The 27483-nt window shown below is 37.7% G+C and overlaps 1 protein-coding gene across 1 annotated transcript in view; it reads right to left on the reverse strand.

Annotated features, from left to right (window-relative positions):
• The window catches only part of LOC126260257 (mediator of RNA polymerase II transcription subunit 15), a 165811-nt gene that overhangs the window by 18626 nt on the left and 119702 nt on the right, over positions 1-27483 (reverse strand). The window contains exons 8-11 of the mRNA XM_049957585.1: positions 26922-27043; positions 26694-26776; positions 14865-15029; positions 3776-3897 (exon numbers count right to left, since the gene is read on the reverse strand). Coding sequence (XP_049813542.1) covers positions 3776-3897; positions 14865-15029; positions 26694-26776; positions 26922-27043 — 492 coding nt within the window. The remainder of the gene's footprint in view (positions 1-3775; positions 3898-14864; positions 15030-26693; positions 26777-26921; positions 27044-27483) is intronic.

Genomic DNA, 27483 nt, shown 5'->3' on the forward strand with positions numbered 1-27483 from the left:
ACTTCACACAACTTGCTGGTCACACTGCCTCACAAACTGACAAAACAGCAGCACAATAATAAACCAGGGAAGTGTGGCCAAGGTGCAGAGACAGATGTACAAGCAGTTCCATGTCCACAACAAACATTTGCTCAGTTTCATTCGGCACACTCAGTTTGGCCAGTTACAGCCAGAGTGGGCTGGCTGCCTGCTGCATTGGAATGTGCGGGTGGAGGGGATGGGGGATGCCGAAACACTAGTGACGGGTTCTGGCACAGCTCTTACAAGGAGAGGTCCCTAGTGGTGGGATCAAATTTTTGAAACCATCTATACAGTTATGTAGGTTAAGATCCCAGGTATCAAACACTGGTAGGCCCTCATTTGCCGGCACGACATAAGGGCAGAGGTGCACGCACGCTTGTGTGTGTGTGTTTTATTGTACTACTTTGAGAAATGATTTATTCTGAAAGCCAGCAAGGTTTTTTTTTTTTTTGTGTCTGTTGACAACTCAGCATTTCTGCTTTTCAGTGCATGGTCCTGGTCTCCTTTACTGTTACTTAAAAGTATTTACAGCGATCAGCTTAACAGCTGTTTTCAAACTATAATAGTAATTTTTTTAGTATACATCTCAAAAGTGTACTGTAGGCAAACCTATCACGGCTTATCCTGGTTCAAAATAAATGGATTCAAGGAGTCCACAGACTCCCCTAAAAGGACATATCTGTCATCACATTGTCCAGTAAACAAAGCAATATTTACATTTGAACAGGTGTAAATGTAGACCAGATCAAATACACTTCACACAACTTGCTGGTCACACTGCCTCACAAACTGACAAAACAGCAGCACAACAATAAACCAGGGAAGTGTGGCCAAGGTGCAGAGACAGATGTACAAGCAGTTCCATGTCCACAACAAACATTTGCTCAGTTTCATTCGGCACACTCAGTTTGGCCAGTTACAGCCAGAGTGGGCTGGCTGCCTGCTGCATTGGAATGTGCGGGTGGAGGGGATGGGGGATGCCGAAACACTAGTGACGGGTTCTGGCACAGCTCTTACAAGGAGAGGTCCCTAGTGGTGGGATCAAATTTTTGAAACCATCTATAAAGTTATGTAGGTTAAGATCCCAGGTATCAAACACTGGTAGGCCCTCATTTGCCGGCACGACATAAGGGCAGAGGTGCACGCACGCTTGTGTGTGTGTGTGTGTGTGTGTGTGTGTGTGTGTGTGTGTTTTATTGTACTACTTTGAGAAATGATTTATTCTGAAAGCCAGCAAGGGTTTTTTTTTTTTTTTTTTGTGTCTGTTGACAACTCAGCATTTCTGCTTTTCAGTGCATGGTCCTGGTCTCCTTTACTGTTACTTAAAAGTATTTACAGCGATCAGCTTAACAGCTGTTTACAAACTATAATAGTAATTTTTAGCATACATCTCAAAAGTGTACTGTAGGCAAACCTATCACGGCTTATCCTGGTTCAAAATAAATGGATTCAAGGAGTCCACAGACTCCCCTAAAAGGACATATCTGTCATCACATTGTCCAGTAAACAAAGCAATATTTACATTTGAACAGGTGTAAATGTAGACCAGATCAAATACACTTCACACAACTTGCTGGTCACACTGCCTCACAAACTGACAAAACAGCAGCACAACAATAAACCAGGGAAGTGTGGCCAAGGTGCAGAGACAGATGTACAAGCAGTTCCATGTCCACAACAAACATTTGCTCAGTTTCATTCGGCACACTCAGTTTGGCCAGTTACAGCCAGAGTGGGCTGGCTGCCTGCTGCATTGGAATGTGCGGGTGGAGGGGATGGGGGATGCCGAAACACTAGTGACGGGTTCTGGCACAGCTCTTACAAGGAGAGGTCCCTAGTGGTGGGATCAAATTTTTGAAACCATCTATACAGTTATGTAGGTTAAGATCCCAGGTATCAAACACTGGTAGGCCCTCATTTGCAAATAACTGACAAAAAAATTTCAGAATTTTGCATGACTTTCAATAGTGTTAAAAAAGTTGTATTACATTGACTGGTTGCACAGTGTAACAGTTGGGGTAAGGGCTTCACATGTAGTAGGTTGTGGATTTGAATCTTGTCGCAAGCGTTAAATTTTTTTTTTATTATTTTTACATCTTTATCAAAATGACTTTGATCATTTTTATTCAATTAATTGATTTAAATGTAGTTTTTCTTATTTCTATTCCTCTGTCGCATCATTTCACTCATAATACCAACTTCTTCATTTGCTCTCATTTTTCTTCCTATCATTCTTTTTCGAGTTGAAATCTTTACACATTTTTAATTAACTTTTTGTATTAATTTCAGTATAATTTCTCTTGTTTTTATCGTCCTATTTTTTTCATCCAGGTTATTGCATTCATTATATCTATTTCTCATTTTGCTTGAATTTTGTTTTACTTACAAACCCTTCTTTCATTTAAATTTTTATCTGCAGTTTTTTGTCCATAGTGCAATAAAAATTTAGGCTACGTTTTAGATGTTTCTATGATGATTATCACATAAAAAAATTGCCCATCCTGTAACAAAAAACACATTTCTCACACCACTGCACAGTCAACTAAAATATATTATTTTGTCTTTTGTTTTTTAACCAACAAATCAGAATTTTCAAATGACTGAATATTATAGTATACAAATATAAATTCACACTCTCAAAAAGTCCAACTGGAAAAGAATGATATAAAGATAAAATGAAACAAATGAAAAAGTTCATACGGTGATTAAAATGTGACAAAGAATAAAAATAAAAAATTACATTTAAACCAACTAATTGGATAAAAATAATCACCAAAGTCATCTTGATAAAGATTTAAAAAATAAAAAATAAAAAAATTAACACACCTGACGAGATTCAAACCCAAAACCTCCTCCATCAGAAACCCTTACCCTACCCATTACACTGCACAATCAGTCTATTTAATACCACTTTTTTAGCGCTGCTGAGCATCACGTAAAATTCCAGAAGTTTTTTAGTCAATTACTCTCCAACAAGGGCCCACCAGGGTGAACTGCTGCAGGGTGATACCTGGCATCTTAATCTACATCACAATATATTTGGTTTCAAAAATACAATTCCATCGTTGGGGATTCCATCCTCATTAGCTGAGGGTGAATACTGAACACAATGCTGCACTGAGCCAAACAGAAGGTAAACAAATGATTCTGCCCAAAATCAAATCCAGTGCTGTGGCTTTCTGAGGGCTGGCATGTAAAATGCAAAAATTTCCAAAGTTTTCCAGAATAAAAAGTTTCCCAAAGTTTTCCAGGATGCTGGGATACTCTGTAATTTACCACAGGATACAAACATGTGAACAAATAATAAATATCTTAACATAAAAATCAAAAAATAAAATTATGAATTATTCACTGAAAAGCTCACAATCCTTGTCCACCAACACAAATTCCATAGCATTTAAGACTTTCAATATTACACTTCATTTCTAATCAGCATATTTTGCATCTTCCACCATGGTAACATGAGTAATTTATTCTACTCTTTTTGTCTCTACATTTTTCCTTCTCCCCTGATTTTTCACAGTATTGAACAAGGGAACCATCAACTATGGATGTTCCAGTTTTAACTAGTTTTTCTAGTGTTACTGTTGAGCTTGAAATATATTCTCTAGCTTTAGATGGGAGAAATGTAAACTGTGTTACCTAACTCAATCATAGTGTTAACACACAAATTGTGTTTAGTCATACTTTCACACTTTTGTCCCTCTACAGTAGATACAAACAATATTTTTCCAGAATATATATTACTTCTTACCCTCTTAAAATCAAGCTTCTCTAAAACAACTTCACACTTCAGTAGTGTTTCTAGTGGCATTCTCTTGTTAGGATTTGACAATATTTCAAGGAGCTTCTTCATTTTGCTCAACTTTTCAACATCTACAACAAACAGAAACAGATATTATAAAATGTTTCTATGAAAATGAGAGAGTATGGCTAAAAATAATTTTTGTTATTATTTACTTGCAAAAACAAATACCACAGCTGTATACTGATGATATAAAATGAAAGCAATTTTGCATAAGAGGTAGTGCAATTTGTGAAACTTTCAAAAAAAGAACCTTCTTTACAATTCTGAACAACCACACAATGTGAGTACCTTTACTTTTCCGAACACGTGCATCTGATCAATTCAGAAACTTTTGTATTTATATTTCCTTCTGCTTTACCTTGCTGTTGATTTTTATACTATTTTCTTATTATTTGTTTAATTATTTTATTCCACACACATTCAACTTATTTACAGAAAATTACAACATAATAACTCATACATAACTGCAAAGTCTGTTTCTATGGATTAGATCCACAAATTATTTTCAATTGCAGTTAATACAAAGATGATATAATTTTACTACCGAAGTCATGTGAGATGTATTTCTTTATTCTCTCAATATTTTAATGAGAAAAAGAGTGTAGAACAAAAGAAAATAGGTATTTTGGGAGCAGAAGTTACAATGGTGGCACAGTTCATCATTCTATATAATTCCAAATAACTGCTGCAGTGTTTCAAAAGAGATTAATTTTTTAAAACTACTATTGCAGTGTGCATATTAGGTAAACAGCATCATAGAAGAGTTTTTGTCTATAGCATCCTATCCAAATAATTCATAAAGATGAAGACTGAATGGGATTTTGCTTCGTAAAGAAATAGTTTTCACATAATGAACTGACTGAAAATTTGTTTCAATGATAGGACCTGAAATATTATGTAATTTTTGGCTCACTATGGTACCAGTATGTCAAGGAAATACAACATGCTGTGTGTGTGTGTGTGTGTGTGTGTGTGTGTGTGTGTGTGTGTGTGTGTGTGTGTGTGTGTGTGTGTCTGTCTTTATATATAAAGCTGCCTTGTTTTTAAAGTTTACACAACGACAATCTTGTATATACCATGTAGTGAACCACATCTATAAGTAACAGCAATGTGTAAGTGCCAATCCACATGCAAAATTCAGTGCTGCCAAAGTAATGAAGGTTTACTGCATTTTGCAATAGACTTCGTGAAGATTCTTAATATAGGGTGGCACAGAATGCACATTTTCTAAATGGGCAGTACTCTCCAGTACCTTGGAGTACTTCAGAGGTGGAGATTACTACACATGGTACCACGGGACACGGAAATCCTGCTTAAGCAAATGAGCTATTTTTCTGAAATAATGATTCTGGTGTTATCCTGTAACACCTTTTTTGTCAACAGTCAATTTTTCCACTTAATGAAAGAGTCTCTGGTGGTAAAATAACACGCAAATGGATGGATTAATTTACTTACCTAGGTCAATTATCAAGAGAAATTAATTACTCACACCCAAAAATACATGGAATGTTGGAAAGACATTGAAATTCGGGGTATTTCGCATTAAACAAGGTAGCACATTTTACCTCAGGGGTTACCTCGACACCTGCTACAGTGTATTCTAAAAGATTAGTTTAATTTCATCTGCACAAAAATAACTATCCAAATGTTGCCCAAGATGATTTTGTTCAATGTAAACTCATTTCATGAATAATTACTTGTAATTCTTAATTTTCACCATGCTGTGATATGGAGTAGCAATGAGACTCATTTCCACATTCAAAGGTAATTGTTACTCAGACTGTTCCAACAACAACGACACTACATCAAAAACGTTATCTATAAGTAACGTCTAAACTGGGTACTCGACTGTTTTCTGGAAATCATCTTATTTCATTAATTATCTCATTTTCTGCTTCTAAAATGCTTTTTTCCTCTTGAATTTCAGTGTTATTTAATAAAAATAAATGGAAACAAATTTGAAATCATTTGAATGCCCTTTAAAATGCTCCATTTGAGTTGCGTTATGCCTGTGAAATCACTGGCTGCTTGCTGTTCCTACAACCATAAAGCTCAGTCATAGTGATAGCTTGTTTCAGAATTTACATTTCAGGAAATGGTTTACAAATGGTGTCTAACCACAGTGTACAAATACGTATACAAAAACTCCTGAAATATTGTTTTTTGTGTTCCAAAGAAAGAGAAGATGTGGCTGCAATATACCTGCAAAATGATGCCACGTCGATGTACAAATTCCCTAACCAAAGATTGTCTTGCACTCTGAAGTTAACATTAATTTATCTCCAAGCTATGCCTTCCCACTGTTAAAAGCACATATGGTGTCATTCAATGAACTTAAAATTGCAGAGAAAATTGGAAAAAGTGACTGTCATTGTATTCAACATTACATGCACAATTCGGAAGTTCAGTTGGTAGAGCAGTGGACTATGACAGTTTATAAACAGCTATCTATTGGTCATTGGTTCAAATCCGGTTTAAACGAAAATTTTAAGTTATCTATGAACGACTCAACTCTTTTGAAAACCAAATCACATTCGTATAATTTCACAACACTGATCAGAAACATAGTATTGTTGAGTTTTCCCTGCTTCCATTTACACGTGCTCACATTTACAATCACTGTTCACATGTGTAACCTTCATGAAGATTTCTAGTTAATGTGATCCAATACTTTTTATTTTGTTGGAAACAATCCTTTTTTATATCTTCTTACTGTCTGACTGGCTTCTTACTGTTTAAAGCTTCATCGTCTTACATAAAGATGAAACAAGTCTCCTCCACACACTGTCGTTTGTTTACACTCACTAATATCCCCCTCCCATATGTTTATGTTACCTAAACCTCATCACCCTACAGCTCCTTGCAATGTGGGCATTTATGTGTATGCAAATTAAATGTATTTATCCTCAGTTGCCTATTCCTCTGACAAATTATTGCCAAGTTATTGAAACAACGGCCACAACGAATTCTTTCTAATGCTATTACCATATTTCATGTAACATTTTAAAATTCTATGACCTTGCAACTTTTACAAATTTATGATGTCATCAGTATTTGAATATGGAATCTTCTAATCCTTAGTAAGATGTGTTACTGATTGCCCACAGACTTGACCCACATTGAGTTACCTGTGCTAATGTTCTTGAACACAAGGAAATTTTCCTCTGCTTTGAATCATAGTTCAAGAATGCAGTGACAGTGAAAGATGGTTCATTTTATAGGTCAAACTCTTCTTAGTTTCTGACAGTTTATTCCACATGAATCTGATAGTTGGAAATCTACATGTAAGATATGGGTCCACTTTTTTTAGCGAGTTTAACAATGTTGGGTTTAGCAGCGAAAAGAAGGCCCATCCTTCTACATCTACATCGATACTCTGCAACACACTTTATGGGGCCTGGCAGAGGGTACCCCATACCACTGCTAGTCATTTCTTTTCCTGTTCCACTCACAAATAAAATGAGGGAAAAATGACTGTCTATATGCCTCTGCATGAGCCCTAATTTCTCATGTTTTCAAACCCACCAGTAACTAACAACTCTAGCAGCCCACCTCTTAATTGCTTTGATGTCTTCCTTTAATCCAACCTGGTGCGGACCCCAAACACTTGACTCAAGAATAGGTCGTACTAGTGTCCTATATGCAGTCTCCTTTACAGATGAACCACACTTTCTTCGAATGCTCCCAATAAACCAAAGCTGACTACTCATCTTTCCTATCACAATCCTCACATGCTTGTTCACTTTCATATCACTTTACAATATTGTGCCCAGATATTTAAATTACGTGACTGTGTCAAGCAGGACACCACTAATGCTGTATCTGAACATTACAGGTTTGTTTTTCCTACTCATCCGTGCTAACTTACATTTTTCTACATTTCGAGCAAGCTGCCACTCACCACACCAACTACAAATTTTGTCTAAGTCGTCTTGTATCCTCCTACAGTCACTCAACATCAACACCTTACCGTACAATACAGCATCATCAGCAAACAGCAGCAGATTTCTGCCCACACCGTCCACCAAATCATTTATGTATACAGAGAAAATAGTGCTCCTATCATACTTTCCTGGTGCATTCCTGATGGTATTCTTGTCTCTGATGAACATTTTCCGACAAGGACAACATACTCGGTTCTGTGACTTAAGAAGTCTTTGAGATACTCAAATATCTGTGAATCTATTCCATATGCTTGTACCTTTTTAACAGCCTGCAATGGGGTACCATGTCAAATACTTTCTGGAAATCTATAAATATCATCACTCTATATTGGTAGAGCATTAACATATAAATTTTCAGGAGGTTCCCACAATCAGTGTTCACAAAATTTCTTTACGGTGTTTCTTTGAAGTTGTAAAAGCATTTTCCATCACTAAAAAGCTAAACAGTTTACAGAGAAATTCCGCAAAAACACTCTAACACTTAAGTAACAGATGTTTAGCTTCATCTTACACCTGGTCTGTGATATCACCAGAGCTTCAGCCAATAACAGAGGTTTTTGATCATCTAACATAAACTTGAAATTAGATGACTTTTAAGCTTTAATTGCATAAAAAATAACAGGTATTTTGTGTCAGCCTTGACAAAAATGCTATTTGGGTGTTATAATCACTCCGAACAACAACAATCCAAATAATATTTTTAATGTAAGGAAATAGCCAAATGTTTTCTAGAGTTAACCCAAGTGACAGTCAGATACGTAAGTACGGCATCAGAATACCTAATACAATACTACTATCCAAGCATTGTAGATTAAAAACAAGCAGGTTCAAATATTGAAACATTTAACAACCGTTGCTTTTAGTTTGTTTATCACAGACAAAAAAAAGCTATAACTACAGCTAAATGATTCCACCTAATAGCTGATATATTTTTAGGTAAACACTAAAAGTGAAGTAGTTCATGAGAAAGCTCACAGCCATCTTCACTAACATATGTATTTGATTCATAATCTTGTGATTGCTGAAAACTACAGAGAGGAAGATATAACAGATAACAAATAGTATACCATTAGTACGTCGCAATCGAGCAGGTGATATTCGGAAATCCAGAATTATTGTATAATTAATGTGGCTGGGTTTACAGACTAAAAGTAATTAGTGCCGCCACAACAATTAGTAACTTTAAACTTAATATCAGAATCTGACAGTGTTTAATACATAGGAAAGGAAACTAGTCATATAAAGTACAGACATACAAGGGTATTGGCAGATAAAAATTCGGACTGAGGTGTCCATTAATTATAGAAATATTAAACAATTACAACTGATACTTTAATTGCAAAGAAAGAGACATGGGCACAAAGAAAAGGATTCGGAGAGATTCATCCACTGTAGCTGTTGGGTGGCAGGAGCAGCAACCTGGCTTCAAAAGGAGGGGCAGCAGTGTCTCCACAGTGTGACTGACAGCAAACCATGCTCACCCACGTAAGTGTGATAGGACTGCTACTATTCTCTAAGTACATAAATGATTTGGCAGACAGGTTGGGCAGCAATCTGCGATTGTTTGCTGATGATGCTGTTGTGTGCGGTAAGGTGTCGAAGGTGAGTGACTTTAGGAGGATACAAGATGACTTAGACAAAATTTCTAGTTGGTGTGATGAATGGCAGTCAGCTCTAAATGTAGAAAAATGTAAGTTAATGTGGATGAGTACGAAAAACAAATCTGTAATGCTTGTATACAGCATTAGTACTCTTCTGCTTGACACAGTCACTTACTGTCCTGTTTGACACAGTCATGCTCTCTAAATGTCTGTATTTAAGGTTGCAGAATGATATGAAATGGAACGAGCATGTGAGGCTTATGGTAAGAAAGGCAAATGTTGACTTTTGTTTACTGGGAGTATTTTAGCAATGTGTGGTTTATCTGTACTGAAGAGCATATTGTCACATAGAAGAAGGTGCAATTAGATGAATGATGAACACTAACTTCACTTAACGAAGGTTTATTCAGCACTTGCACATACCAGAGTGCAGAGCGAACTGTCTCCGGGCACAACACATACGGTATATATACAATTACAGAACATTCCAGTACAATGATTCTTGACATGTGTGGATACTTCTAGAATGTACTCTAGGTGAATATAGAAATTAAAATTTTACAGCTCAGGTGAGTTTTGAACTCGCATCCCTCCATGAAACAGTCTAGTATCGTAACCACTATACCATGGTGACTGTTCTACTCAGCCTCTTCTGCGACATTGCTCCCTCCTTAAGAGAACAGCATCTCGGTGTTTGTCCTCGTAGTCCGGGAACGAGTCACCGGTCCCGCATACGATGACTCCCAATGACTGATGTTCGCACTGGCGGCGATCTTCTTAGAACTTCCTTTGCAACTAGGCTCTTCGTCACCTTTCCGCTTGTTGCCTGTCATCGGAACTTCGAATTTACCCTGGGTTGCAGGATCATTATAGGACTTCATTCGAAGGATGTGGACCGAATCTCTGATCTTTCGTCGTCTTGTGTTGGGGTCGAAATCGTCAACTTCATAAGTAACATCAGACAACTGTTTTACAACCTTATAAGATCCGAAGCAGAGCCTGAGGAGCTTCTCAGAGAGACCAACCTTCCGAAAAGGAGTGACGATCCAGACTAAGTCACCAGACTGGTAGACAACAGGGCAGTGGTTCAGGTCGTATCTTCGGCAATCGTTTTCTTGAGCCTGAAGCGTGCAGAGTCTAGCTAACTGCCGAGCTTCCTCAGCTCTGATTAACACCTGGCCGATGTAGTCGTCGTCCACATCATCAGGATGTAACAGAAACACAGTGTCCATTGTCGTCGTCGAATCTCGTCCATACACCAGGAAAAATTGTGTAAATCCTATGGTTTCTTGTTTGGCAGTGTTGTAGGCAAACATCACAAAAGGTAGCAACTCATCCCAGTTGCTCTACTCAACACTGATGAACATTGATAGCATGTCGGCCAAGGTCTTATTAAGGAGTTCAGTAAGCCCGTTAGTTTGCAGATGGTAGGCAGTCGTCATGTGATGAGTAATGATGCACCAACGGTTTATCTCTGCCACAAGATTCAATTGAAAACCGTTCCCTTGATCCGTAATTAACAACCTTGGGGCACCATGTTTTAATACAATGTCTTCCATGATGAATTTGGCTACCTCGAATGCTTCAGCTGTTTTCACGGCTTTTGTAATGGCATAGCGTGTCAGATAATCAGTGCAAACAATAATCCATCTATTGCCACTAGCAGACGTTGGAAATTGTCCAAGGAGGTCAATCCCAACATGCTGGCCGGCCAAAGTGGCCAAGCGATTCTGGGTGCTACAGTCTGGAACCGCGCGACCACTAGGGTCGCAGGTTCGAATCCTGCCTCGGGCATGGATGTGTGTGATGTCCTTAGGTTAGTTAGGTTTAAGTAGTTCTAGGGGACTGATGACCTCAGATGTTAAGTCCCATAGTGCTCAGAGCCATTTTGAACCCAACACGCTGGAAAGGTGCTTCAGCTGGTGGAACTGGTATGAGTTAGCCAGGTGGTTTCTGAGGAACTGCCTTTCACCTCTGGCACTCTCAACAGTGCAACACACAGTGACGGACACTCCTAAATAAACCTGGCCAGAAAAATCTCTTGCAGATCTTATCGTATGTCTTAACAAATCCTAAATATCCAGCCTTAGGTGTGTCATGGAATTTCGGTAGAACATCTAAGCACATGTGTTTAGGAATCACTGGTAGCCACCTCGTTCCAAATGGATCAATGTGTTTCTTGCAAAGTAATCCATTAACTACCTTAAATTTTCCTTTCACATCCCCTGACCAATTTAAGGCAAGCATAATTTGAGATATCTTGGTGTCCTCCTCCTGCTCTGCAGAGAGATCCTGGAGTGCAGTGAGACAGTCTATCTTCATCAAAGTCTTGATAGTCTCGCACAGGGTTTCTTGAGAGACTGTTGGCATCTTGGTGTTTTTTTCCACTTTTGTACACTATGGTAATGTCATAATCTTGAAGACGTAGTGCCCACCTGGTGAGTCGTTCTATTAGATCCTTAAGACTTGTCAACCAACAAAGTGAATGGTGGTCTGTAACAACTGTGAATGGCCTCCAGTAGAGATACTGTCGAAAATTGCACATGGGCCAGCGAAAATTGCACATGGGCCAGATCACAGCAAGACATTCTCTTTCTATAGTTGAGTAGTTTCTCCTAGAAGCATAGGCTATAACCTCCTGTTTTCCATACGAAATCTGCACCAGAACAGCACCGATCCCATACCCGCTGGCATCTGTGTGTAGTTCTGTAGCTGCTCTCTCATCATACAGACCAGGTACACGGTCAGTCATCAGAGCTATTCACACCACATCGAAAGAATCTTGCTGAGCACCACCCCAGATATATTTAGCATCGGCTTTTAACAACTCTTGGAGTGGCCTGGCTTTGATACAAAAGTCTTTGATAAAACGACGGTAATAAGAACATAATCCGAGGAAGCTTCTCGCATCTCTAATACTTTTAGGAATAGGAAATTCCATTATAGATCTCACCTTTTCTGAGTCTGGTCGCACACCTTTGTCTGACGAGGTTTCCAAGTATTTTAGTTTCTTTTGCTCCAAAGAGACACTTTCTTGGATTAAGTTCCAGTCCGCCTTGTAGGAGACACTTAAGAAAAACCCTCAGTCTTTTTATGTGTTCATCAAATGTCTCTGAGAACACTATAATGTCATCCAAATAACAAAGACAAATCATCCACTTCAGGTGCCTTAGAAGATTATCCATCAGCCGTTCAAAAGTTGCTGGCGCATTACACAAACCAAATGACATTACCTTAAACTCATACAGGCCATCAGGGGTGATGAATGCAGTTTCCTCATGACCAGCCTCATCTACTTCGATTTGCCAGTATCCGAAGTACACGTCCATGGTTGAGAAAAACTTAGCCCCCTTCAGACAATCTAGGGTATGGTCAATTCGTGGAAGAGGGTGAACGTCCTTTTTAGTTACATTATTAAGCTTCCTGTAATCAACACAAAAGTGCTAACTGCAATCCTATCCTTCTTCCCGAAAGAACCACTGGTGATGACCATGAGCTCTGCGAAGGCTGAATGATGTCATTCTTCATCGCTTTCTCTACCTCATCATGAATTATTCGATGTTCCGTTGCTGACACGCGGTATGCTCTCTGGCTTTTTGGTTGATGGACTCCAGTGCTAATCCAGTACTTCACCGTTGATTTGCCTAATTTGCTCTTCACCTGTGGATTGAAGCATTCAGAGAACTCTTGAAGAATTACAAGTAGCTTCTTCTGTTGTTCCTTAGTGAGATCTGGTGATAGACGAGCTGGAAGATCTTGTCTCGTAGTGGTAGCGCTAATTTTTCCCACCCACTTGGCATGGGAGGTTTCTATGACGCTCAGCTGTTCTGCAATTAACGGCTCAGCATTTGCTACACACATGCTCGAATATTTGGGATCTATACCAGGTAGTATTAAATGAACACATTGAAGCAATTCAGAGGAGAGCAACTAGATTTATTACTGGCAGATCAAAACAACAAGCGTTACAGGGATGCTTCAGTGGGGATCGTTGGAGAGAAGTGACATTCTTTTCGAGGAACACTACTGAGAAAATTTAGAGAACTGGCACTTGATGCTGATTGCAGAATGATTCTGTTGCTTCCAACATACATTGCATGTAAGGCCCACCAACATAAGATACAAGAAATGAGGGCTCATACGAAAGCATATAGACGGTCTTTTTCACTCATTCTATTTGTGAGTGGAACAGGAATGGAAATAGACAGCAGTGATATGGTGTACCCTTCACCATATGCCATATGGTGGATTGCGGAGTAACAATGTAAATGTAGATGTAGAATTATGTCTTCAAGGCACTGTAATGTACATGGAAGTTGCATTCGATTTGACATGCACTATAGGGCAAGAGAGTGCATTGGTGATCGGGTGATTGAACCAGATTGCTAGTTTAGTTTTCATTTCTACTCCTGCCCCCCCCCCCCCCCCCCCCATGTAGCAGCAGCCTCCTGTTAAGATTCCAGCCATACTTATGCATGAGATCAGGCATTACTCTTGACAATGTGGTGTAGATGGTTAATGCACCTGACTGTACGTAGGAGACCTGGGTTTCAATCCCCGCCTTGGAACAAATTTTCATTTGTCGTCAGTGAATTCTTTCATTGCCCAAAAGTGGCAGAGATCAAAAGTCTCCTTTCTGAACTAGCTTTTTTGTCCAACAGTGGAAATGAATATTAATAAATGACATTAAATTATTCACGCACAACAAAACTGAAGTACGCCAATTGATGTTCGAATTTTATTTAGATTCTCTTTATTTCACAACATATTCTGCAATTACAGGATGAGTCTATGCAGGCATCTAATTGTGAGAGTCAAGTTAAGACCAGTATTCCATATTATTTCACTGTGACAGCACTGGTATTAGCTGGTATGTTTACCTTATTCGTAGTGCAAAAAGTGTTTCACCGTATTTCCCTTAACACAATTTTCAGGGCTAGATGGCAATTACAAAGTGCACAAAAAGACATGACACTGTGTTTTGTAATTAAAATTATAAAGTCAAATTAAGATTTGGAAATAATATTAAACTGCATGTCATCCTATGGCTGGCAGGGTAAGGTGGTTCTCATTTTGGAGGAAGGTCGAGGCACAATTCTTCACAAGGACCCACACCTAACAAAGCACTTATACATTGAATCAATCTCTACTTTTTCATGTCTGCTCATTTTAACCAGTTAGCATAATTTAACAGTTGTTAAAACCACTTGAGAAAAATGTACCATATCAATTAGATTTGCTGCTCACATTTAAGCTTACACAGTGGAACAAAACTCTGTTGAAGACTATAGTTTTGAAGAAGAATTCAAACCATAGTAAACACGCAAGGTACACAAGGGAAAGGCAATATAGTGCCACAGTAAATCTTAAACCCCAGTAGAATCAAACATGAACTCTCTGGCTTATTAACCTAACACTTAATCAAAATGAGCTACAAAATCATGTTTTATCACTATTAAAACATTCATTTTAGTTTACAAGCAGACATACCATCATTTCCCATTTTGGCAATCATCCTGCGAAGTGGCTCAATATATTTACTAAGTTGACGTACTTTCTCTATATAAGCTTGATCCTCCTGCTGACTGCAGGGGCTTGGGGTAGGTACTGCAGGGCCAGGTGTGTTTAAGGAACTACTTGGCGAGGGTGCCATTCCTGTGGGAAGGATTTAAACAAAACACTGATATTATTAAACAGAAGTGAACAGATATCCACCTATATTATCTTTCTCCCTTCCTTACAGTTATACACATACACTAATGCATACAATTATATTTATCAAGGGGTGTATGCAATTTACATTAAACTGAATGACAGATCACTAAAAGCTGTGAAAATGGATACCTCAAAAACTATTTTCCAACAACAAAAATTATTATTTATTACAAAACAGTAAAAAATTTAAATACTTCATTGCACTCTTGGCCATATTCTTTTTAATAAAGATTGCAGCTGATTAAACATAAAATTAACTACACTGTAATCTCTTCATTCAACAGACAAAGAGAGAGTTCAATATTCCGCTGTCATCAGAATCTGAGGAATGGAGCACTAACATTTAACTGAAGTACTCTTGGAAAACAAACCTGAAGGCTGACGAGTATTTGAACTGCCCCAAATGAAATGGAATTCCAGCATCTTAATTATTATCCCCTCATACTCACTCTCATCAAAAATTATGATCCAATCAGTAACATCGTAATTACAAACAACTGTTAAGCAATTACTTAGCTTATACAAGGATTGGGATTGAAACAGAGAATGAGCTTGTTTAAGCAATCTCACCCTTCCATTATCACATCCAAAAATTAATAGTCCAGGGAAAGAAAGTACTAAACGAATATACATCACTGTGCAATAAAACCATCTTCGCCACAACAGATGAACTATATAAATAACACCTACCCCAAAACTGCATATAATCAGCTTCTAAAATTAAATTCATTCTCCCCTCATCACACTATTCGCTCACACACACACACACACACACACACACACACACACACACGCGCGCGCGCGCGCACGCACACACGCGCGCGCGCGCGCACGCACACACACACACACACACACACACACACACACACACACACACACACACACACACACACACACAAAGCGCCATAAACGTCGACAAAACTTCAAATCTGTGTGCCACATCCACAAAACTATGCCACAAAACAAGTGAACACTACACAGTCACGACAACACATAATGGTGGCAAAATATCTGTTTGGCAAGCAATTGTATAAAATGAATGTGTAACGATAAAAACAAAAGAAATAAGTGTGATATCCAGACACAAAGCCACCTCAGCATCAAAAAAAGCTTTACGTAATGCACCAAACAACATGATACATAGTGATTCTTAGTCGGAAACACCGATAAACAGAGAAATAAAATAACGTTTCACTTTTAGCAGATGACAAGCTGTAGATTGTGTCGTAGACCTAAATCTACAAGCACAAAATCCAGTAGCTCGATGTCAGCTATGTAAACAAATGCATACATACACTTTATTTCAGATGTACCACAAAACTTGAAACTTTAGACGTATCGTAAATAAACAACACATAACGCCCCAGGTCAGTAATATACGTCTACACTCTGTACTGTATGCAAACTATGTACTGTATGCAAACTAATGTAAAAACATTTGATAATAATAGCCCATTTTACAAATGTAAGTATTTTGTACCAAAAGTTTCTTTAAAGATTAACACGTAACAGCTTTGCAGAAGGAAAATAAACAAACCCACTAAAGATAGCACAAAATGTGCTGAAACACGATAGGGAGAAGAAACTATGAAGGTGTTTTCGTAAGGTGGAATTCCTCCCCAATTACACATATCTTTCACATCTGTTTTCACAGAGGACTTCAGTCTGAAACCTACTTTATGCTGCTTGTTGTTGTTGTTGTTGTGGTTGTCATCGTCTTCAGTCCAGAGACTAATTTGATGCAGCTCTCCATGCTACTCTACCCTGTGCAAGCTTCTTCATCTCCCAGTACCTACTGCAACCTACATCCTTCTGAATGTGCTTGGTGTATTCATCTCTTGGTCTCCCTCTACGATTTTTACCATCCACGCTGCCCTCCAATAGTAAATTGGTGATCCCTTGATGCCTCAGACCATGTCCTACCAACCGATCCCTTCTTCCAGACAAGTTGTGCCACAAATTCCTCTTCTCCCCAATTCTATTCAGTATGTCCTCATTAGTTACATGATCTACCCATCTAATCTTCAACATTCTTCTGTAGCACCACATTTCGATAGCTTCTATTCTCTTCTTGTCTAAACTATTTATTGTCCACTTTTCACATCCATACATGGCTACAATCAATACAAATACTTTGAGAAAACGACTTTTCCTGACACTTAAATCTATACTCTATGTTAACAAATTTCTCTTCTTCAGAAACACTTTTCTTGCCATTGGCAGTCTACATTTTATATCCTCCCTACTTCAACCATCATTAGTTATTTTGCTCCCTAAACAGCAAAACTCATCTGCTACTTTAAGTGTCTCATTTCCTTATCTAATTCCCTCAGCATCATCTGATTTAATTCGACTACATTCCATTATCCTTGTTTTGCTTTTGTTGATGTTCATCTTATCTCCTCTTTTCAAGACATAGTTCATTCCGTTCAACTGCTCTTCCAGGTCCTTTGCTGTCTCTGACAGAATTACAATGTCATCAGCAAACCACAAAGTTTTTATTTCTTCTCCATGGATTTTAATTCCTACTCCAAATTTTTCTTTTGTTTCCTTTACTGCTTGCTCAATATACTACCCTTGACTGTTATGACTGCCATCTGGTTTCTGTACAAATTGTAAACAGCCTTTCACTCCCTGTGTTCGACCCCTGCCACCTTCATAATTTGAAAGAGAGTATTCCAGTAAACACTGTCAATAGCTTTCTCCAAGTCTACAAATGCTAGAAACATAGGTTTGCCTTTCCTTAATCTATCTTCTAAGATAAGTCATAGGGTTGGCATTGCCTCACATGCTCCAACATTTCTACAGAATCCAAACTGATCTTCCCCAAGGTCAGTTTCTACCAGTTTTTCCATTCGTCTGTAAAGGATTTGTGTCAGTGTTTTCCAGCAGGGACTTATTAAACTGATAGTTTGGTAATTTTCACACCTGTCAACACCTGCTTTCTTTGGGATGCCTACTCTAACAAAACCTGTGACCCAACACTAACAGAACCATATGACTGGTATGTGGGAGAAAAAAGAATCAGATACCACTTTTACAATTATGCATTTGTGAAGCCCAATGAATTTGGATATGATGAGAACTCCATAGCTGTCTTTCTTCAAATACATCCCTCAAAATGCAGATTCATGACAGTACTATCAACTGGCACCACAATCAATGCCCTGTGTCATACATAATCTTTTCTCTCTCTCTCTCTCTCTCTCTCTCTCTCTCTCTCTATGATATGACTGAGTGCGACTGACTTCTTTGAAACTATCTATATGGTGATTCTTAAGATCCCATCTACCACACACTAAAACCATTCACCCTAGTAGGCCCTTGTTTGCGAATGACTGATGAAGAAAAAATTCAGAATTTTGCACGAGACTCAATAGCATTAAAAAAGTGGCTTTATGTAGTCTGATTGCATGCTGTAATGGATAGGATAACGGCTCCGGATGCAAGAGGTTATGGGTTCGAATCTCGTCAGATGTCTTAAGTGTTTTATTATTATTATTATTATTATTATTATTAATTCTTTATTGAAATGACTTTAATCACGATTTTTTTTCAATTAATTGCTTTAAATGTAATTTTTTAACTCCATTCCTTTGTCACATAATTTTAGCCATGATATCAACTTTTTCATTTGCTCTCATATTTCTTACTATCATTCTTTGTCACTTGAAATCTCTATTCACATGTTTTCATTAATTTTGTGTATTACTTTTGATTTAATTTCTTTTTTATTATCACTTCTTTTTCATTCACATTTTTGTCCATTATAACTATTTCTCATTCTGTTTGAATTTCATTTTCTTATGAACCCGTCATTCATTTAAATTTTCATTTGTGTTATTTTGTCCACAGTGATAGGTATTTAGGTTATGTTTCAAATGTATGTTTGATGATTACCATGCAAAAAAATTGTACATTTTGTAACAAAAATACATTTTTCACATCACTGCAAAAACATAACAAGACTGTTTCGTCTTTCATTTTTTAACTCATAAATCAGAATTTTCAAATAATTGAATATTATAACAGATAAATATAATTAAATTCATATTCACAAAAATTCTGATTAGAAGAAGACTTATTTACAGAAAACATGAAACAAATGATGTTCATATGGAGACTAAAATGATGTGACAATGGAATAGAAATAAAAATTACAGTTAATTGAATAAAAATAATGATCGAAGTAATATTGATATAAAGATTTAAAAATTTTAAAAAAATAAAAATTTATGCACCTGACAAGATTTGAACTCTCAATCACCAACAAGAGAGCTGTTATTGTCTCCATTACATCATGCAACCAGACTATGTAATGCAACTTTTTTAATGCTATTTAGTGTCACACAAAATTCTGATATTTTTTTTTGCCAATTACTCGTAAATGAGGCCCACCACAGTGAATGGCTGAGGTGTGTGATACCTGGAATCTTAACCTAGATCACTGTATAGATAGTTTCAGAAAGTCAAGTGCACCACTAGGAACATCTCCTTGTGAGAGATGAATTTGGAATTTTTGCAAAGCTAAGCCTGAGAAATAACCAGAAACTCTGGACAAAACAGGCAAACTTCGATTCAAATTTTTCAGTTAAGGGGATTTAAAACTGCTTTCCCACCGTCTCAATTACTTTTAAAATTATCTATTTGTCTGTCTGTCTGTAAGAGCACCGTTATTTATTGTAGGAATTCCTACAAGGTGTATTTGTGGACAAGGAAAAAAAAAATCCCGGATTTTTCCCAGATTTCCTGTTTAAAAAATACAATTTTTTATCAGTGAAAATACACTTTTTCCGTGTCAAGTGACATATACTTTCACTCGGAACTGTAACACTTATCAATACTTTGAATGGTTACAGTTTTATACACTGGCGTAGTACATAACTTTCAAGAGGGGTTGGGGGTGCATTTCGGAACAATGTCATGTATATGTGTGGATGGATGTGTGTGTGTGTGTGTGTGTGTGTGTGTGTGTGTGTGTGTGTGTGTGAGTGTATACCCGTCCTTTTTTCCCCCTAAGGTAAGTCTTTCCGCTCCCGGGATTGGAATGACTCCTTACCCTCTCCCTTAAAACCCACATCCTTTCGTCTTTCCCTCTCCTTCCCTCTTTCCTGATGAGGCAACAGTTTGTTGCGAAAGCTTGAATTTTGTGTGTATGTTTGTGTTTGTTTGTGTGTCTGTCGACCTGCCAGCACTTTCATTTGGTAAGTCACATCATCTTTGTTTTATATATATATATATATATATATATATATATATATATATATATATATAGTGTGAATACACAAATAGGAAAAGTTAATGGTTTAAATTAATGTACACAGAGCAGCTACATGAAAATCTAAGGTTTCACATATAATGTCAGTCTTATTTTGTGCATGATACACTTTAAGGTACATTACACAAATATGTCAATAAAATTTTAAATAACGACATAAATGTATTCTGGTCTTCCAGCCTCAAAATTCTTCTAAGTGGCTGGTCCTCAAAGTGCAAAGTTTTAAATGAGAATCAAATGCTCTCTGGTTTAGGAGAGTGATCACACATAACATAGTCCATCTCACACAAAACAAAATTTACTTTCAAAGAAACGTTTTTCAAACCACGATTCACTATATTTTCCCACTACTTATTAGAAATAAGTTCATTTCAGCATTTGCTATAGAGTGCCAGAAAACAGGCATTACTGCATGCGCAGCTACAATGACATAGGAAGCTCGTGTGTTTGTACATAAAAAGCATTAAGAGATCTTACATTACGCCATAAAAGAAACAGAACATCGGAATTTCATAAACCATACTAAAATTCATAATTTGGCTTGACATGCACATTTGTATGTTCAGATTGACAATAAAGTACACCCCAACTTGATATTAATCTTTTCAGTATGGTTTTCGAGTTGTAAATTTTCTTGTAGTACCAGTACTGTATTATCTCATGTTTGATTCTTTATTATGGTATGATGCCATATGTGCCAGGAGATCAAAACATGCACTTAAAATTCAAAGAACAGTTGAAACTAGCCAACAGTGTGGAATGAAACACATCTGCTTCAGCTGACAAGATTAATAAAAGCCTATTTTCTTTAGCAAACTGACAAAACGACATTGTTCAGCAAGGCAGTTAATGCTCAAGTGTCAAGAACATAGAAATAAAATAAAATCACAATACTGAAACTAAAAACATATTTTAGTCCTCCACAATTATGTGAATGCTTTTTAATTAACTTGATAGCTCCCAGCCACAGAAATCCGTTTTGTTTTCATTTGACACGAGAGCTGTAAAATGGGAGGGGGGGGGGGGGGGGGGCAAATTTACTAAACATAAACATGGATCATATAGGGAGTATACCCCTCCCCAGTTCAACCCAGACTGCTCTGGGCATGAGCGAGTCGGGCAGCTAGGGCGTTCCAGAAAATTTTTTTTTATTGGCATCTGGCTGATTGTTGCCACTGCCAATACAGCTAACAGCTACACCAGTGTGTATATGCAGACAAGGAAAAAAAGTTCCCAGATTTTCCCCAGATCTCCTGATTAAAAATACGTTTTCTCCCAGGTGAAAATACACTTTTTCCATGTTAAGTGACAGAATACTTTCCATCGGAACTGTAAAACTTATCCTTTGAATGAATATGGTTTTATACAGCAGTGTAGAATTTCCCGGCACTTTAGAAAACGAAACTCGGGGAGGGGGAGGGGAGGGTAGGGGGACAAGTTTTGGAAAGATCTTTGATGTGCAGCAACATGTACGCTGCATATTTTCGTATTACAAAAGTATAAATTTGAATTCCACCAACAGGAAAAGTTAATGGTTTAAATTAATATACACAGTGTTGCTACAAGAAAAGCAAAGCTTTCGCATATAATATTTGTCTCGAAGATTAATAAGCTACAAGAGAAGCTAAGCTTTCACATATAATGTTGATCTGTTTAGAGCATGTTACACTTTAAGATACATCACACAAATACGCCAGTAAAATTTTTAAAACCGACATAAATCTCTGATCTTCTGGGCTCGAAATTCTTCTAAATGGCTCATCAACAAAGAGTTGACTTTTTAAAGAGAGTAAACTCTGCGATTTAAGAAATTAATCATACATTCTCGCACATAGTTCATCTTACATAAAAGGAAATTTACTTTGAAAATAACGCTTTTCGAACAGTACTTCGTAATATTTTCCCACAACCTGTTAGAAATAGATTCATTTCAGCAGTTGCCAGAGAGCGCCAGATAAGAGGCGTCACCATGCTTGTGTAGGAAGCCCGTATGTTCGTAGGTGTGAAACATTAAAAGATCTTACTTACATTATGTCATAAAAGAAACAATAGATCAGAAGATACTCCAAAAGTGTCGGAATTTCGTGAACCATACTAAAATGCATAGTACGCCATACAGTGCACATATATCCAGATTCCCAATGACATAGGCCTTGACCTAATATGAAACTTTTCAGTGTGGTTTTCGGGACATAAATTTTCTTGTAGTACCAGTAGTGTATTACCTCATGTTTGGTTCTTAATTATGGCATAATGCCATACCGTGCTAGAAGATGAAAATGTGTACTTGAAATGCAGCAAACAGTTGAAACTAACCACTTTGTTTCAAATAAATTGACTGCCTCAGCAGGAAAGCTTAATAAAAGCCAAATTTCTTTAGCCAACCAACAAAAATAACTTTATTGTTCTGCGAGGCAATTAATGCTTGACTGCCAGAAATGTGGAAATAAAATAAAATCTGAAACTAGTAACATATTTTAGCCTTCTGTAATTATGTGAATGTATTTTAATTCACTTGATAGCTCCTAGCCACAGAAATCCGCCTTGTTTTCATTTGACGTGAGAGCAGTAAAGAAAAAAATAAGTTCATTTTGTAGCGCACATCTTTATGAAAAGTCTGATAAATAAAACATATCTTCGAGGAAATGTAAGACACGTTATTTGGTCTCAAGCATGCACACGCCACTGTATTTCACTCTGTGGAACTGGTGGGGCGGGAGGGGGGGGGGGGGGGGGGACAGGAACCCACCCTCTCAATTATTACTGGATAGGATTATTTGTAACCAGGAGAGCAAGAATTGTTCAGAAAATCTGGAAACTTTATTGCCTATTAGCTAGTAACTTGCTCTTCTGTGTGACATAAAATTAAATATAGGATACCTAAAACCAGTAAAGACAAGTGACAGGCAAAATGGTACACATTTCTCTCTCATCTTGCTACAGCTTTACATGGTGCGCTTTCCTTTCTGCAAAAGAACAATTATCCTATCACAGTTCGTCAAACATTTTCCTACATGAAAAATAGAAATGTTGTAGTCTAATACTACAAAGCTGTTAATAAAAATAGTGCCCAAGACTGTGTGGTTTCTCGATCTGATTACGTCTATTTTGTCACTGTGTGCTGGATAAAACAAAACAGGTCTTTCTAATATTGCAGTAATTGTAACACACACCAAATAAGCGAGACTGTTTTGGCAATAATCATCATTTTCATAATACGACAATATAATTCACGAAGTACCAATACGAAATACCTATTTGGCCTACTACAAGCAAACAGCTGTATGTTAGGAAATAGTTTCACATTTCATTCATACGCTCCAGTTTCTCATGCACGAGATGGGAAAGTAGTAGAATGAAATTTTTGTATAAATTTGGAATCATCATACTCTTCCATAATTTGTGTGATGCCCCAGTTTCTTCTCTTTCCTCTTTCTAACAAACAATCTTGTCATCACTAATTCCATAACTATTCCTACCACTGTCAAAACTCATTCTCCGGTTAACTTTACTAACCCTGCCACAATTACTGGTTTAGTAATGCAGTGACTATTCTCCGGTTAGGCGTTATTACATGTTCGTACAATGCATTTTTCGCGCTACTCCCAGAATGGAATTTAAGCAGCTGCTAGCTGGGGACTACCACTGGCCCTGTCTAATGTAGTGATCTGGCCAAAAATTTTCTGTAAAAATTTCACTTTCTTGAATACACTGAGAAGATAACATGTAATCTTTCTTACCTGTTATTCCTGTTAGTCGTTTATTTCCACTCTGGTAGTCTGAACCTACGGATTTCACTAGTAATTATAACAACACTGAACATTCGTAAACCGAATCAACCACATAAACAAGCAGCAGTTGGCTTTCACTGGTTCGGCTTTATTCTGCTCAGCTCATATAGCCCCGTCTCGTTTTGTCTGCAGGAAAGTTTATTTCTAGATGTGACGAGGATTCCTCTGGCAGAGGCATCACGTACACTATGCATGCATTCAAAAATCAACTTATAATTCATTCAGAAATCAACTTAGAATGTGCGTTTCAAAATCATATGAATAATTGATAGACCAATGTGCGCTGGATGCTAGGTGCTTTGTGAAACAAGGTTTTATTCCTCAAGAATATGAATTTGCTCCCTCCCCCTGAAATTGCCACCCAATTCAGATACCCTGGTTTGCCCCCACCCCCCACTAGATCCGGGCCTGCTGCGCATGCGTGAATCTGGCAGCTTGGGCGCGCAAGTACAATTTTTCCGGGTACACCAGATGGCTGGTTGCTGCTACTGCTATTTACACAGCCAACAGCCACATTTCTGTAGCCAGAAGTAGGAGAAGGTACTACTCATATGCGACTCAACTGCGTGTGTGCATGAGCCCACTTGTAACTGATTAAATGAGTTAAATGTAAACAGTTGTGACGTCACGCTCATCGGAGGCAATTTGTTGTTATGAAGCATTGCATAGCCTTCCGAAAGCCTTTGACACATTTTGCTGTTGGCAGACACTTGTACGAGCACTGTTATTTTATATGGCGTATTTCCTTTGCAACTTAAGTTTTGTTTTCATTTTTCCTCTCATTCACGTTTTAATGCTGCAGTATTATTCTGCAGAAGCGGGATACAGTAATGTACTTTGTTACAGTATCGGTTCTTACCAGCCAAAATTACAAACAATTTAACTGAAAACTAAAACAACAAAAAATTCCCATAATTCTAAAAAAATTCCCAGGTTTTTCCCGGATCTCCCAGTTGTCCCGGATCGTGTACACCTTGCTACACTCAAGTAGCCAGAAGCGGGAGGAGTACTGCTCACACACAACTTAACTACACATGCGCGTGAGCCCACTGGCAATTGCTCCAAAGAACCTAATGTAAGCAGTTTTGATGTCATGTTCATCGGAAGCAGTTTTTTGTTATGAAGTATTACATTGTCTTCATCCTAAAGCCTTTCACACAGTTTGTTGTTGGTAGATGCTTGTGTGTGCAGCGAGTTTTGTGTTGTAAATAGTGCATTTCCTTTGCAATTTAAGTTATATTCTTTTCCTTGTTTATGTTTTATTGCTGCAGAATTATTCTGCAGCAGTTGGAAACAGCAATATTCTTTGTTAGAGTATCAGTTCTTACCCATCAAAATTACAAAAAATTTTAACTGAAAACCAAAACAATGAAAAATTCCAACAATTCTAAAAAATTCCTGCATTTTTCCCAGTTGTCTCTCAGATGAAAAAATTACCGGGTTTTTCTCAGATTCCCCACAGCGTATGCACCCTATCCTAAAACTTCTCTCCTTACAAGTAGAGGTCCCTGGAGGTGGGATAGACATTTTGAGACTATATATGTGGTTGTGTAGGTTAGGGTCCCAGGTTTTATATCACACCCTGCAACCACGTTCCCTGGTGAACCATTGTTTGCGAGAAAACAACAAAAAATAATTTCCTGTGGTCAACTAGATAACAACTGAAGCTACAATAACAAAATTGGTTTATGAAACCACACCCCAATATAGTCATTAAGTTATTCGGTTGATATGCTGCAGGTAATGGGTATAAATCCCATTACATCAATTCGTTTTATACCTTTATAAAAACAGTTGTCATCAGCTGCCACTATTCAATTAATTGTGACTGCATGGTGTGATACCTGGAACCGTAACACACGCAACAACATGTGGTCTCCAAATCCTTTCAGCTCTTGTTACACCAATGACTCAGTCCCCCCCCCCCCCCCCCCCCCCCGACATACATGCAATATGCTGCATTTTACAACTGGTATCACAGCCAACAGATGGCAGTCACGGCTTCTTTGCCTAGTAACTCCCAACCACCACCACTCACATCCCTCCCTCTGCAGCTAATTAATATACTTATAGTAGGAGGGCAGAATTCTTTCATCCTTGTTGAAAAGGACCTACACTTTTTGTAATTTACAGGGAACATTCTAAAAACAGACACCATTTGGAAAAACAATATTAAATTGGCTGTAAACATTTAATATAGCATGTAACTGCTTTTTAATATGATGATGGTGATGACGATGCTATACATCAAAGAATAATATGCTTGAAATAAGGATAGGTGAATGTTTTAAAAGAATTCCAGTAGTTACATTACTTGCAACATACAAGGAAATGATCAGTCTAAATTTTCACATCACGACAATCATCATAGGGGCATGTTACAAAACACAAAATTGTGATATCTAGTTTTGTGAGTTTTGCATCATTTTGTGAAGTAATGAATCAAGAAGGAAATTCATAAAATGAAACAACCACAACAAAGATATTGAGTTTGGTAAGAGACCAAAGGTAAGGTAAAAATTAAGGTCTACTTACCAACTGATCTTTGAGGCACTGACATTGGTGTAAGCTGAGAACTTGGTGATGGAACCAATGCTGGAGATGCTGCCATTTGATTGCTGATAAAAAATAGCATAAAATTAATTTCAACAGCGGCTTTTTCTATTTCACTGTCCCCTAAACAAAATACAATAGAAATTCACGAATTCATAAATGCCAAATTGCAAAATTTTTGTAGCTTCTTCTTACAGGTCATCATAATACCTTGCAGGCCCTGCAGTGAGTCCTGCTGGTGAAGGGGCGGATGGTGATGGACTTTGTCTTAAAAACTGTCGTGAACCAGCGAAACCACTTGCCTGATTTGCCATCATCATATTATCATTTCCCTGGAACAGACAATTCATATACAACTGCCCTGAACCGAACTCAACTGAACTGGCATCATCATAACACCACCAAAATCAAAAAGGTACACAGTTACAAACTAAACAGACTGAGAAATAATTCTAAAATTACGCTGGATTCCCAAACAGTTTGAAATATAGCTCTTACAAAACAGTAATCCACATAAGTCCTTGCAGAAGTTGGAGCAGTACATGCAGACAAATTAAAACTCCAGATTTGATCATTATCACATCCATAAGGGTACAGCATATCCTCGGTCCTCTTCCCTTCTCTTTCTTTCATTACCCAAATAGGGAGAGAAGTCTCTTGGTTGGGAGGATTATGGGGAAATGGAATGGACACTGGGTGAAGAAAGGGGAGGGACGAGGTTTTTGTGTGTGTGTGTGTGTGTGTGTGTGTAAGAATTACAAAAGATTGTGTT

The sequence above is a fragment of the Schistocerca nitens genome, chromosome 5 (genome assembly GCF_023898315.1).
Source record: "Schistocerca nitens isolate TAMUIC-IGC-003100 chromosome 5, iqSchNite1.1, whole genome shotgun sequence".
Classification (NCBI taxonomy): Eukaryota; Metazoa; Arthropoda; class Insecta; order Orthoptera; family Acrididae; genus Schistocerca; species Schistocerca nitens.